The sequence below is a fragment of the Anguilla rostrata genome, chromosome 1 (genome assembly GCF_018555375.3).
Source record: "Anguilla rostrata isolate EN2019 chromosome 1, ASM1855537v3, whole genome shotgun sequence".
Lineage (NCBI taxonomy): Eukaryota > Metazoa > Chordata > Actinopteri > Anguilliformes > Anguillidae > Anguilla > Anguilla rostrata.
The window spans coordinates 72,601,859-72,616,053 of NC_057933.1; the positions used below are offsets into that span (position 1 = coordinate 72,601,859).

General features: G+C 51.6%; 1 protein-coding gene across 5 annotated transcripts in view; it reads left to right on the forward strand.

Moving 5' to 3' along the window:
* The window catches only part of grik5 (glutamate receptor, ionotropic, kainate 5), a 55,124-nt gene extending 43,476 nt beyond the window's left edge, over window positions 1-11,648 (forward strand). For all 5 annotated transcript variants that reach the window (XM_064298568.1, XM_064298542.1, XM_064298551.1 and 2 more), the window contains 11 exons: window positions 101-205; window positions 384-491; window positions 622-825; window positions 1,683-1,796; window positions 2,035-2,144; window positions 2,787-2,960; window positions 4,162-4,327; window positions 5,007-5,232; window positions 6,527-6,655; window positions 8,310-8,431; window positions 10,116-11,648. In XM_064298568.1, coding sequence (XP_064154638.1) covers window positions 101-205; window positions 384-491; window positions 622-825; window positions 1,683-1,796; window positions 2,035-2,144; window positions 2,787-2,960; window positions 4,162-4,327; window positions 5,007-5,232; window positions 6,527-6,655; window positions 8,310-8,431; window positions 10,116-10,700 — 2,043 coding nt within the window. In that variant the 3' untranslated portion in view covers window positions 10,701-11,648. The remainder of the gene's footprint in view (window positions 1-100; window positions 206-383; window positions 492-621; window positions 826-1,682; window positions 1,797-2,034; window positions 2,145-2,786; window positions 2,961-4,161; window positions 4,328-5,006; window positions 5,233-6,526; window positions 6,656-8,309; window positions 8,432-10,115) is intronic.
* The last annotated feature ends 2,547 nt before the right edge of the window (window positions 11,649-14,195 follow it).

Genomic DNA, 14,195 nt, shown 5'->3' on the forward strand with positions numbered 1-14,195 from the left:
AGAAAGTCTCTTGTTTTCCCTGCTCTATCAGTCCGTCCATGTCACTATAGTGTGGTGTCCAACAAATCTCTCTCTCTCTTTCCCTCTCTCTCGTTCAAAGGTGGAGTACGATGGTTTGACAGGGCGAGTGGAGTTCAACAGTAAAGGCCAGAGGACCAACTACACCCTCCGGATCCTTGAGAAACACAGAGGAGGCCACAAAGAGGTCAGAGGTCGTGAGAGGTCACAGAGGGCTGGTGTGGGGTGGAACAGAAATGGCAGCTGTTTACATGACAGAAATGTATGAAATAGATAGCTGGGGTTGTCAGGTGACTTCTGTTCGTTTGTTAGACCATCTTTCTTGCATGTGTTCCTCTAAACTCTCCTCCCCCTTCCTGTTTTAGATTGGCATCTGGTACTCCAACAACACGCTGGCGATGAACTCCACGACGCTGGACATCAATGTGTCGGAGACCCTGGCCAACAAGACCCTCATTGTCACCACCATATTGGTAAGGGTTGGCTACCAATGGCGGCCATGTTGGTGAGGACAGGCCTAAGGGGAGGGGCCTCTTGCCCTCGCCTCAGCCGAGCCCAGGGAGCGTCTACAAACGCCTGCGCTCGTTGTGTGCCCGCCCGCAGGAGAACCCCTACGTGATGCGCAGGGGCAACTACCAGGACCTCCGGGGCAACGACCAGTACGAGGGCTTCTGCGTGGACATGCTGAAGGAGCTGGCCGACATGCTCAAGTTCTCATTCCGGATCAAACTGGTGGACGACGGGCTGTACGGCGCTCCGGAGCCTAACGGGTCCTGGACCGGGATGGTCGGCGAGCTCATTAACAGGGTAATTAACCGCCGCGCTGTTCCGCTCCCCCCCCCCCCGAAGCCAGCGGGAACTTGGCGGAGACGTACGCGTGGGACGCACGCGGTGGACTCTCCAGCCGGGTAATGAGCGGAGCTCGGTAGCTCATTTCGCAGCCCCCGAACTTCCATTATGGCGCCGTGGCGCCCCCCTGTGGCGCCGGCGCGTCGGCACGCCCGCTCGCACGCCCCGTCTCTCTCTTTCTCTCTCTCTCCCCCTCTCTCTCTCTCTGTCTCCCTCCCCCTCTCTCTCTCTCTCTCCCCCTCTCTCTCACTCACTCTCTCTCTCTCCCCTCTCTCTCCCTCCCTCTCTCTCTCCTCCCTCTCTCTCCTCTCTCTCCCCCCTCTCTCTCCCTCTCTCTCTGTCTCTCTCTTGCCCTCTCTCTCTCTCCCTCCCCCTCTCTCTCTCTCTCCTCCCCCTCTCTCTCTCCCTCCCCCCTCTCCTCTCTCCTCTCTCCCCCTCTCTCCTCTCCCTCCCCCCTCTCTCTCTCTCTCCACTCTCCCTCCCTTTCGTGTTCCCTCTCCCGGTAAGCTGCAAGCCAGAGGAAAACGGGTAATTGCCTCCCCCTGTTAATCAATGACACCGTGATTAAAGTATATGAGAGGCATCAGGGGTGTTGTTCGACAAATGCAACTCTCAGCTGAAGCGCAATGACAACACTCCTGCTCTGTCTTTTCTTTTCTTACCCCCTCCCTCCTCTACTTCTGTTCTGTGCATTCTCCTCCCTTCTCTACTACTTCTTTTCTTCTTGTTTCTTTCTTTCACTCTCTATCACTCTTGCTCTTTCTTTCTTTCTTTCTTTCTTTCTTTCTCTCACACTATGTCTGTCTCTCCCGCAGAAGGCGGATTTGGCTGTGGCTGGATTCACCATTACATCAGAGAGGGAGAAAGTCATCGACTTTTCAAAGCCCTTCATGAACCTTGGCATCAGCATCTTATACAGAGTCCAACTGGTAAGAGAGAGAAAGAGAGAGAGAGAGCTAGAAAGAGAGAGAGAGAGAAGAAAAAGAGAGGGAGTGCAAGGGTTTCACGAGATTGTGTTGGGTCAAATGTTAGTTATAGAATGAAAGCGCGGATTGTGCTGGTAAACCTGCAGGCTCAGCTTATCGGCTTAACGCTGATGCCGAGATGCAGTGTCGACTACTGCGCCCTTGTGGCCAAGTAGTGAACTGCAGCTGCCTGTGTTCTCAGGGGCGGAAGCCAGGGTACTTCTCCTTCCTGGACCCCTTCTCCCCCGCCGTGTGGCTCTTCATGCTTCTGGCCTACCTGGCTGTCAGCTGCGTGCTCTTCCTGGCCGCCAGGTAAGGGTCACACCGTGTAGACAAACTGGGCCCTGTGTCCTCGCAAACGCTTGCAGTCAGAGCCACTGACACTCACCTGTATGCACCTGTAGCACCGTTGAGCTACACTGACACGCATAGCACACGCATGTACATACACCCCCCCCGCAATTAAATTTTGTACAAACCTGTATTAAGCAACAGGCTAACAATAATGAAATACTGGGACAGGCACATTACTCTTCCGCTCTGTTTGAATTCAAACACACCTCGGCTCTGTAGACAGATACATTACATTGCATTACAGGCATTTAGCAGATGCTCTTATCCAGAGCAACTTACACAATTTTTTTTTTTTTTTTTTTTTACATTGCATCCACTTACACAGCTGGATATATACTGAAGCAATGCAGGTTAAGTGCCTTGCTGAATACATTTCTGAAGGGTACAACGGCAGTGTCCCACCCAGGAGTCAAACCTGTGACCTTTAGGTTACAAGACCAGTTCCTTACCCATTGTACTACACTGCCGCCCAGATAGTTCCACGCCTGCGTACGACAGAAATGTGAATGTTGGGCATGTGGCATACGTGGGAGCACCACACTGCCACCGTGTGGCGGTTTGGAGGCTGACGTTCTGGTCCCTGTCCCCCCCCTCTCCCAGGCTCAGCCCGTACGAGTGGTACAACCCGCACCCCTGCCTGCGGGAGCGGCGGGACGTGCTGGAGAACCAGTACACCCTGGGGAACAGCCTGTGGTTCCCCATCGGGGGCTTCATGCAGCAGGGCTCCGAGATCATGCCCCGGGCCCTGTCCACCCGCTGCGTCAGCGGGGTCTGGTGAGCGCGCGAGCCGGGGGGGGGGGGGGGGTGGGCCGAGTGGCAAGAGGGGTGATGGGGGTGGTGCGGGTGGTGGGCAGGCCGGGGTTGGTTGAGGCGTGGTGGGGTGGGGCACAGTGGGATGGTGCAGACCAACCTGGGGAGGAGTGGGAATGCGGTTGTGAATTCATGTGTCTGTCTGTCTGTCTGTCTGTTGGACTTCTCTTTTCGTGCCCTTTCTTCTGTTGAGTTTGCTGTGTGAAGCCCCTTTCTCTCTCCCCCTTGCATCAAGTTTTCATTAATTAATTAATTAATTAATTCATTCATTCATTCATTCATTTGTTCAGTCAGTCATCGGGGATGGTGTATGATTATAAACATTCCTGACATGCATACAGTACCGTAGTTAGCCTACAGACTCCTTTTTGTTGGTCATCCTGGAATACCTGAATCCTGGTGGATAGCTGATGAAACCAAGCATGGGCAAATCTACCATACACCATCAAGCTCAGCACATGTTTTATTGACTGTTACATATTTCATACTGAACATCAGACAGACGATATTGAAAGCCTGACATTGTGTACATCGGTAAATATCTCGGTTGTTTGGTGTTTAAAATTCATTACTATTAACGGTTGCAAATGTATTAATGTTTTATTTATTCGATGCCAGTGCTAGCGAGCCCTCCTTCATGAATTATGCACCGTCAGTCTGAATTATGCAGAGTGGGATGCGGAATGATGCGCGATCATAATTATAAACTGATAGCGCAGATTTGATTGTGGCTGTATTCCGCTCTTGCTCACCTGGTGGCTTTAGCCGTGGCAAATGCACTTTAGTTAGTTTAGTTTATGCTCCTTTTCTTCGCCGTTTGGCTAAAAGCGACTGCATTCCCAAGCCGTGTGTGTTGTCACGTTGTCACCGCCGCCCTGGGCAGCCTCTCTCTCAGGTTCCGGTGGACATTTTTGTGGTGAAAACCCCATCTAGGCGTTCTGGTGAAAACGTCGCTTAAATTTGGCTGAAAAGTGAAAGTATTCTTGCTTCGGGATGTAGCCAGTTAAAGTCTGTGTAAAACAGAGTTATATTGGGGTTAACCGAGTCCGTTTATGTCAAAACATCTCTCAACATTTCCACCCCCCTAGACGTCTAGACTCTGGGTTTTACTCAATGGGGTGGGCTGCACTGTGCTTGAGCTGTGAGCCTCGTCCCTCTCTTCCAGGTGGGCCTTCACCCTCATCATCATCTCCTCCTACACGGCCAACCTGGCGGCCTTCCTCACTGTGCAGAGGATGGAGGTGCCCATCGAGTCGCCGGACGACCTGGCGGACCAAACCAACATCGAGTACGGCACCATCCACGGGGGGAGCACCATGACCTTCTTCATGGTACGGCCCGGTCCAGCAGGAGCTCCGGCTGTGCGTCCGCATGCCTGAGGCCTGCTGTTCTGACTTTACCTTGCGTACAGGTGCCCCGGTGGCGGCTCGGCCCGTACGTGTGCTCGTCCACGGGTGCGAGCCTTCATTCCGTGTCGCGCGGGTCACTTTGTGGCGCGTTTCCGTGGTTGCGAGCGGGCGGGGGGGGTACGTGGCTGTTTCTGCCGTGTTCGGGGTGGTTCGCGGCTGCGCCGTCGGTTCGCGCGCTGTCGCCGCGGGCTGCGTGTCGCGCACGTCGCGTTAAGTAGCCGCGCGGTCGTGTTTGCTCGCGCGAACGCGAGGGACGGCCGCGTCGGGGGGGGGGGGCCCGCCGGTTCGCCGTTACGTCTTTGTCTCTCTCCCGTCTCGCCCTGTTGAGGGAATCGTAATGCGCTGGGTGTGCGCGATTGTTTCTGCTCCCCGGACGCATAATTTCCTGGATTCTCCCCGCCGGCAGCTCTGTGCTGCCCCGCATTGTTTGTGCTTGACTTAGTAACGGTGATTAATGTGGTAATGATGCCGCCGATGATTGTGCTCATAAATCACCACCCACCCCACCCACCCCACCCGCAGCCACACAACCTCTCTTCAACCTCTCTTAACTGTTTCCCTTTCTCTCTCTCCTCCACCCCCCCCCCCCCACTTCCTCCAGAACTCGCGGTACCAGACCTACCAGCGCATGTGGAACTACATGCACTCCAAGCAGCCCAGCGTGTTTGTGAAGAGCACGGAGGAGGGCATCGCCCGCGTGCTCAACTCCAAGTACGCCTTCCTGCTGGAGAGCACCATGAACGAGTACCACCGCCGGCTCAACTGCAACCTCACCCAGATCGGCGGCCTGCTGGACACCAAAGGCTACGGCATCGGCATGCCGCTGGGTGAGCGGGGAGTGCGGGGAGAGGAGGGGGCGGGGAGAGGAGGGGGCGGGGTTTCCACGGGCGGAGTCTTTAGCCAGGATCTAGCCTCAAGTCTCGACGTCCGTTGAGCCTAATGTCCTTCGCGTCCTGGTGCCAGCATTTTAGTGGCCCTGACGTCATGAACTGGTTGTGTCTCCTAAACCTCTCTGTGAAAAAAAGAACAGACAAGCACTTTTGAAAATTTTAAAAGATGGCTTTATTGTTTTTTTGAGGGCGATGTCATTTGAAACATCATGTTTCCTTCTGGCGAACACTCCTCAACCTCAAGAGGAGCGGTATTGGACCGGTCTTGCCCATGGCGTTGGATAAATGCATTTTTTTTTTGTTCTTTTTGGTCTCTCTCGCCTTCTATAGACTGCCGTGCAGTTCATCAGCATGTGACGTGGTTTCTTTATCTTGAAATGCACCTTGGTCACAGTCCCGGTGGCCACCTGAGATTGCGGTCGTCGTTGCGCTCGTGGTCTGAGGCGCTGTGGAGGGTGGGGTGGTGTTTGGGTGGTGGTGAAACAGTGGGTGGCTCTTTTCTGATCATCAGTCACTGTTATAACTTTAGGAGCCAGTTGCCTTCATTCTTTATGAAGTTTCAACCATAAATTCTTGTACATAGGGAAAGTGAGAGAGCGAGAGAGATTGAGAGGGAATAAGAGAGAGAGAGCAGCAAACAGTAAATCACCCTGAATAGTTCTAAAATAGAGTGATTCAAAGTGTGAAATGAACCATGAATGACAATAATTCAATCTTAATTTTGATGAAAGGGAGGAGTTTCTGTTGGGACTTCAGTGCAATGCTTAAAGATGAAAAATAATTAGAGATCTATGAGGTCTATGACTACAGCCTGGTTGCCGATATTCCTGTCAAAACAAAAAGCACCTCAAATGACAATTAAGACTGATTAGATTAATCTGCTGTGGTCCATTTGAACTTTACTGCAGCTGCTCTGTGTCAGTAGATCCACAGTGGTTGTGGTGCCAGTATGCAATGTTAAAGGGTTGTGATGCATGCAAGCGAAGTGTATGCTCTACCTCTCCCTCCCTCCATCTTCCTCTTTCTTTCCCTCTCTCAATTTCAGTTTCAATTTTTTTACTATCTCATTTTCTCATGATTCACTCTCTCTCTCTTTCTCTCTCTCTCTGCATGCCAAGAGAATTTGTGTCCCTAAAGCAGTAAAAGCATAGATGAGAAGGTCAAACACGCACACACACACAGTGTATCATCTCTCTCTCTCTCTCTCTCTCTCTCTCTCTCTCTCTCTCAGGCTCTCCGTTCAGGGATGAGATCACCCTGGCCATCCTCCAGCTCCAGGAGAACAACCGTTTGGAGATCCTGAAACGCCGATGGTGGGAGGGAGGGCAGTGCCCTAAAGAAGAGGACCACCGGGCCAAGGGTACGTGTCCGCTCAAGTATGCACTCCAGTCTACACTCTAGTGTACACTCCACTGCCCACTCAAGTATGCACTCCAGTCTACACTCTAGTGTACACTCCACTGCCCACTCAAGTATGCACTCCAGTCTACACTCAAGTGTACACTCCACTGCCCACTCAAGTATGCACTCCAGTCTACACTCAAGTATACACTCCACTGCCCACTCAAGTATGCACTCCAGTCTACACTCAAGTGTACACTCCACTGCCCACTCAAGTAAGCACTCCAGTCTATGCTCAAGTATATACTCCACTGCCCACTCAAGTATGCACTCCAGTCTACACTCAAGTGTACACTCCACTGCCCACTCAAGTATGCACTCCAGTCTACACTCAAGTATACACTCCACTGCCCACTCAAGTATGCACTCCAGTCTACACTCAAGTATACACTCCACTGCCCACTCAAGTATGCACTCCAGTCTACACTCAAGTGTACACTCCACTGCCCACTCAAGTATGCACTCCAGTCTACACTCCACTGCCCACTCAAGTATGCACTCCAGTCTACACTCAAGTGTACACTCCACTGCCCACTCAAGTATGCACTCCAGTCTACACTCAAGTGTACACTTCACTGCCCACTCAAGTATGCACTCCAGTCTACACTCAAGTATACACTCCACTGCCCACTCAAGTATGCACTCCAGTCTACACTCAAGTATACACTCCACTGCCCACTCAAGTATGCACTCCAGTCTACACTCAAGTGTACACTCCACTGCCCACTCAAGTATGCACTCCAGTCTACACTCAAGTGTACACTCCACTGCCCACTCAAGTATACACTCCGATGTACACTACCCACTCGAATATACACTCAAGTGTACACTCCACTGCCCACCCAAGTGTCCATTTCATTGTGCACTCCAGTATGCACTACAGTGCTTGCTGTGTCCTTTGCTGGCCTGGCTGAATGGAGATCTGCTTGAGCAGTGGGACCAGGGCTTTTCCCTGTGTGTGAGATAGGGAAAGAGGGTCAGGGGGGTATTAGTGGTGCTGATCCAGGATTTGATCTTTGCTCCTGTACACTCGCTGCGCAGAATGGGACAAACAGCTCAGAGCCTGTTGTAGCTTCCCCTGCGCTGCTCGGGTGCCGGGGATGGAGAAATCATATTTGCGGAGCTGATCCGATTGTCACGGTGGATATGAGTGCGCATGCATGACGCGCGTATGTGCGGGTGAGGCTTTTTGTGTGAGCGTGCCTGTATGTGTGAGTATGGTTTAATATGTGCATGTTTGTATATGTGAGAGTGTGTATGAGTGTGTGCGTATGTGCCTGTGTGTGTGTGTTTGTTTGTATGTATGTGCGCCTGTGTGTATGTGTGCCTGTGTTTATGTGTATGTGTATGTGTGTGTGTATATGTGTGTATGTGCCTGTGTGTATGTGTGCCTGTGTTTATGTGTGTGTGTGTATGTGCCTGTGTGTGTGTGCCTGTGTGTGTGTGTGCCTGTGTGTATGTGTATGTATGTATGTGCGTGCGTGCGCGTGTGTGTGCGTGTGTGTGCGTGTGTGTGTGTGTATGTGCCTGTGTGTGTGTGCCTGTGTGTATGTGTATGTATGTGCGTGCGTGCGCGTGAGCGTATGTGTGGTTCACCGCTGTGTCTTCCTCAGGTTTAGGGATGGAGAACATCGGGGGCATATTCGTGGTGCTGATCTGCGGCCTGATCATCGCCGTGTTCGTGGCCATCATGGAGTTCGTGTGGTCGACGCGGCGCTCGGCTGAGACCGACGAGGTACGCCCCCCACCCTCGCCGCCCGCGGTAATCACAGAACCCCCCCCAGTAGGTCCCCGCGGCAACCTGGCCGGCTCTCTCCTCTCCGTACGTTTGTTTGCTGTTTGCTGTCGTGTGAGGCCGTGGTGCTGTGTGAGGCCGTGGTGCTGCGTGTGGTCGTGGTGCTGTGTGTGGTTTTGGTGCTGTGTGTGGCCGTGGTGCTGTGTGTGGCCGTGGTGGGAATGCGGTTGCGTGAGCGCTCGACCTGCAGGGGTGTGGCGTACCGGGCGTGGGTGTCAGTGGGACCCGTCGCTGTGTGAGCCTGCGTCAAGGCAGCGGCATCGTTGTCTGCGTGCTATTTAACCTCCAGTTATTATTACCTAGCACGGTACTGGGCTCTAATCAAATGTGTTTATGTTCGCAGTTGACATATTGATATGAATATTCAGTATTTCGATGACAGTAATTACTCGCGTGACCTCCAATGACTTCATGAAAATGAAAAACGGTACCTGCTTTGACATGCCTCATTGTCTTTCTTTATGTTCATTTATGTGTTTCACTCAGCAGATTTATGTTTGATAATGTCTCCCCTCCATATGGCTATGTATGTGTAGTACTTTGATCTTTGTTATTTAATACTGGGTGGTGTGTTATGGCATGATCAGTGCACAAGGTAGTGTTTTGTTGCTCTGACTCACATGTAAACGTAAATGTAAATGTGTATTCCTCCTTTGAGTGTTTTTTTGTGCGTGAATCTATGCATAAACATCCAGTGATGTGTGAATGTGTGCTTGACTGTGCGTTTTCAATGTGCGTCTGTTTGTGTTGGTGCGGTTATTGTTGTCCTAAAGGTATGTGTGTCATAGTGGCAATGTAAAGAACCCATTCTCACTTTTTTTCCTTTATTGGCCCCTGTGTGTCCTTCAAAGAGTCTGTCTGTCGGTCTGTCTGTCTGTGTTCCTTAATAAATGTGTTTAACTTCCAGTAGAACTGTTTGCGCAACGTTGTGTGCAGATTGTGAGTGTTTGTGAAGGCTTTGGTACTGCTTGCTTTAGTTTTTACAATAATGTAAGCAGCTAGTCAGTGTTTTCAGAGTTGTGTACTGGTCTAATATGATTTGAACTAATTCTGTACGGCTATTCGGTGCTTTTAAGGAGCTGAGAGTAGTGAGATTTCTTGCAGTGCTTTAAAGGAAATATGTAGAGAGTGTGTCTATTAATGCCCTGTGTTTTCCTTCCCCTTTGCTTTTTTTGATATTTGTTTCATTCTGCTCTTTCTTCTCCTCCATACCCATGACCTGTTAATCACTGTCCTTCTCCCCTTCTTCCTCATTTTCTGTTGACGTCATCCTCCTCTTCCACTTCTCCTTCAAACCCTGCTTCTGATTCCCCTCCCACCGCCACCCCCACTGTTTCTCTTATTTCGCCTTATTACCCGTCCTGTCATTCTTGTTTTTCCTTTTTTCCCCCTGAAATCTCTTATTCTAACCTTGTTTCCTCTTTCCTTTGCTCTTCTCCTCCTATGGCATCACCTCTTCGTTTCTCCTCTTTTTTTCTTCTCCCCTGCCATCGCTTTTCTTCTTTCTCTGTTCTCTCTCTCTCTCGCTCTCTCTCTCTCTCTTTGTTCCCTCCCTTCTTCCCTCTCTCTTTCTCTCTGTCGTTTGTTCTCTCTCTCCTCCGTCTCCTGCCCTGCCCTGTCCCAGGTGTCCGTGTGCCAGGAGATGCTGACGGAGTTCCGGAACGCCATCTCGTGCAAGAAGAGCTCTCGGTCCCGGCGGCGCCGGCCCCTGACTGGCCCCGGGGGGCCCCGGCACCCGACCCGCGTCTCGCTGGCGGCCCCGCGGCCCCTGCGCCTGGTGCGGGAGATGCGGCTAAGCAACGGGAAGCTGTACAGCGGGTCGGGGCCCCTGACCGGGGGCGCCGGGGCCGGGGGGGGCCCCACCGACATGGGCCCGGGGCCGCAGCGCCTGCTGGAGGACCCTCTGGGGGCCAACACCACGCCCCCGCCCCCGCCGCCCCCGGCCGCGCCCTCGCGCAGCTGCACGCACATCCGCATCTGCCAGGAGTGCAGACGGATCCAGAGCCTGAGGTCCACCTCCACGCGGATCCCGCCCTCCTCCGCCCCCCTGCCCCGCCTCCCGCCCCCGCCGCCCCCTTCGTCCTCCAACACCGACAGCGAGGGGGGAGGGGGGGCCAGCCCTCGCCGGCTGCACCACACCCCGCCGCCCCGGCCCCTCCCGCCCGCACAGAGCAGCACCAGCACAGACCTCCTGGGGGAGCAGGACTGAGGAGGGGGCAGGTAACTATGGGTGGGGAGGATGGGGGTTTGGTGGAGACACACACTGCTTGGAGAGAGACTGTCAGACCCACCCCACACTCTCCATGCACTGTCTTCTGAAGAGAGAGAGAGAGAGAAAGAGTGAGACATGTAAAGGGCAGTGGATGTGTGCAGGAAGGAGACGGACAGCGAGGTTGAGTACGTGAGAGAGACGGAGATGGCGAGCGGGGAGAAGAACTGAGCCTCGTTTTGGCCGGACTCCAGCTTCCCGCCGCTCGCCACACCACACAGGTCAGCTGCTTTCTGTCTTCGCCAGAGAAGCCCCACTGCGGTCTTTGGTGGGATGACGAAGCGAGTTTTGTTCGGCCCAGAAAGAGCCGTTTTCCACGGTTCGCTGCCCTGGTGCTGTTTCCATGGAGGTGGTACCCTGCTGATGTCATGCAGTACACAAGTCCTACAGGACATGTGATGGATGGGCTGAACGGTCCAGAGGAGATAACCTGTCCAGTCTGGCCTCTCCTTCATTGTTCAATGTGATTTTAGCTCCTCCTCCACCTCAGATGACCATAGAGACTCTTTCTCATACATACAGTACCACTACAGAAGGAGGACCAGCACCTCGCACTGGACCATAGAGACTACGAACATAGAGCAGATAGAGTCTCTGTGCTCCTCGGGAGCATAGAGACTGCAGCCGGGAGCACACGTATATCCAGGAGGACCTCAAACGAGCCAACGGACTCTCGCAAGACTTGCGTGACATTGTAAACAGGAAACAAAAGAGAAAAAAAACAACTGGAAAAATATTTTTTTCCTTGTCTTTCTTTCTTTCTTTCTGTCTGTCTTTCTTTCTTTCTTTCTTTCTTTCTTGGTTTTCCCCTCGGTTTAATTGCTGTTCTTGGAGGAATTTGCAGGACGACACAGGACACTGAGTGGAGGCTGGAGTCGGGTGGTTGGAGGGGGGTGGGTGGGCTGGGTGGACGGGGGTGCGTAGAGAGCGGGTTGGCTTCCCGAATAACCGCAGGACTGCGACAGTCGCCGGGCTAGTCAAGTCGGTGCTGGCTTCACCAGAAGCACGCAGACACGTAACAAGTGGCGCGTGCATGAGCCAGCACGAGCCAGTAATTCACACAGGGCTGCCAAACACGATCTGCCAGCCACGGGCTGGTGTGTTTGAACACCGCGCAGTTTTGCAGTTTAAAAAAAAAAAATCTCGGCGTGTGAGTGTATGCAACAAGCACACTTTGGATAGGTGAATGTACACGATGCAGAAAGGGGATGAGAGATAGTTCAGTGGCCTGTCCTGGAAAATCCTCCACAGGATGTACAGACTGTTCTCAATAAGCCCAGCCTGAGGAGCAGTTCTGAGTCTGCAATCATCTTAGACTACGACTAAGACTACGAGAGAAAAACACACACACACACACACACACACAAAACATTACTCACAATAAAGAACGTTTATCTGATGAGGGCAGACGGTGTACTCTCATTACTTTGCTTATTATGTAATTCTATGAAATGTATATATTTTTTCAAACTGATGAATATATTCGCTCAAAATGGATTTATTATTAGACCTTTTTTTTTTCTTCTAAATTGCATCATACAATTAGGCACAGGGTCACATGACGTGCCATTGTCACAGAGCCTTAACCTGATCTTTGCAGAAAACTTTTGTTTGGTTGACCCCCATTGAAAACAGAGAGCCCTATTGAAATAAAACTGCTCTTGTCCAATCCGACGCAATGGTATCTGATTGAGAAATCTTTTATTGGACTGCTTTCTTAAGTAGGTCTTCGCACTGTTCTGGGCTGCGGTCATTAGGAGTCGCATTGCAGCCATTGGGTTCAGACGGGATCTGCCTGCTTTAATGAGACCAATGTCGTACTGTTTAAATGGAGTCATTGGCCAGAGCCAGAGCCAGAGCCACTTTAACTCCTTACAGATTACACTTTAACGCTCTGATTTGCTGTGTATGACTAAATTGTAGTGGGGAAGTGGGAAGGGGGGGTGGGGTGGGGGCTGGTCACTGAAACTACTGCGACTGGGAATCTTGTGTCCGCTCCTCACCGCTACATTTTATAGAACCAAAATGTTTCACAGCACTGAAAAAAAAAAAAAAACTGAACTCTAAAACAGTGCTGTGAACGTCTTTTATTTTATTATTAATTTTTGGTACGACGTAGTTTCCCACGGAACGATTAGCATTTGAGATTACAGTAGTTCTTTCGACATCTGGCAGGCTGTCACGCTGAACAAGGTTTTTTTCTCCCCGAGTTGCCGGGCGAGCTAGCGGGCCGAGGCACAAATTGCTCTTTCCGGTCTCCTTGGTGACGCTGACCTCGGGGTCATCGCTCAGCGAGTAAACGCCGTGTGGAGTGTGAGCCCCCTCCGTTTACCGCCCGCTAGTCAGAGTCACCGGCTCGGCTCAGGGGTGTGTGGGATGCTGCGAGTCGGGAAAAAACCTCAGTGAAACGGTAAAGCGAATGAAGCTCCTGTTGCTGCGTTCTCCAGGCAAGAGGGAAACAGTCTGCGATCTTCTCGATCACTGCTGATGCACAACGACATCATACTCTACTCTCGGATCTGCCCTTTAAGGCCACTTGCGCTGCTGGGCTTCTTTCTTTCTCAACTCCAGGGGCTCTATCTTACACCCGGCGCAAATCGGCGCCAAGCGCAACGCAAGTGTCTTCGCTGGTTTCGGACCGACGCAGTTGTCATTTTCCCGTCCAGCGCCCCACGTTGTTTAATTAGCGAATGTACTTACGCCCATCTGAGCGCCCATGGGCGTGTTGGTCTTAAAATGAGGTGTGGTCAGGCGCATTGTTGGCGCATTGCTATTTTGAAGCAGCGGAAAGCGATTTCGCGATTGACCAACAAAAACCTGGCCTTAAGTCAATTGGGCAGTATTTTACTGTTATTTTAAGGGCGCGTTATTAAGATAGTAATATGCGCCTACATAGGCGGGTGCACAACGCGCAATATTTAAAAAAAAAAAAAACCTCATAATGGTTAGCCATAATATTCTATAATATTCAGAATTCTTTTCTACTACTTGGAAAATCCGCCATTATAATAGCAATCCGCCAAGGTGCAAGCACACCTGGCTTTTAAAGGGAATGGGAGATGACACTCTGATTGGTTTATTTCATGTTACTCCCAAAACACACCTATGATTAATTAAGAGACAACCCCTTTGAACCATGCGCCTTACTTGCGCTCAGGTTATCCGCCGTTAAACTAGCAAAAGTGGATTTGGCCACGCCCTAAATGCACTTGCGCCATGCGCTTTAGACCGTGCGCTTAGATCGTTAAAATATAGCCCTAGTACTGAATTAGACCTTGTGTATCATTATTTTTTTGGCATGATGTGCTCCTGGGCGTGTCCTATATAAAAATAAAAAAACAGGCCAGTGAGATGTGTTCTGTGGCTTTTGTCTGAGAGGGCCACACAGATCTGCAGGGGGTTTTGTTTTTTTCATCTTAACATCACCAAACACTC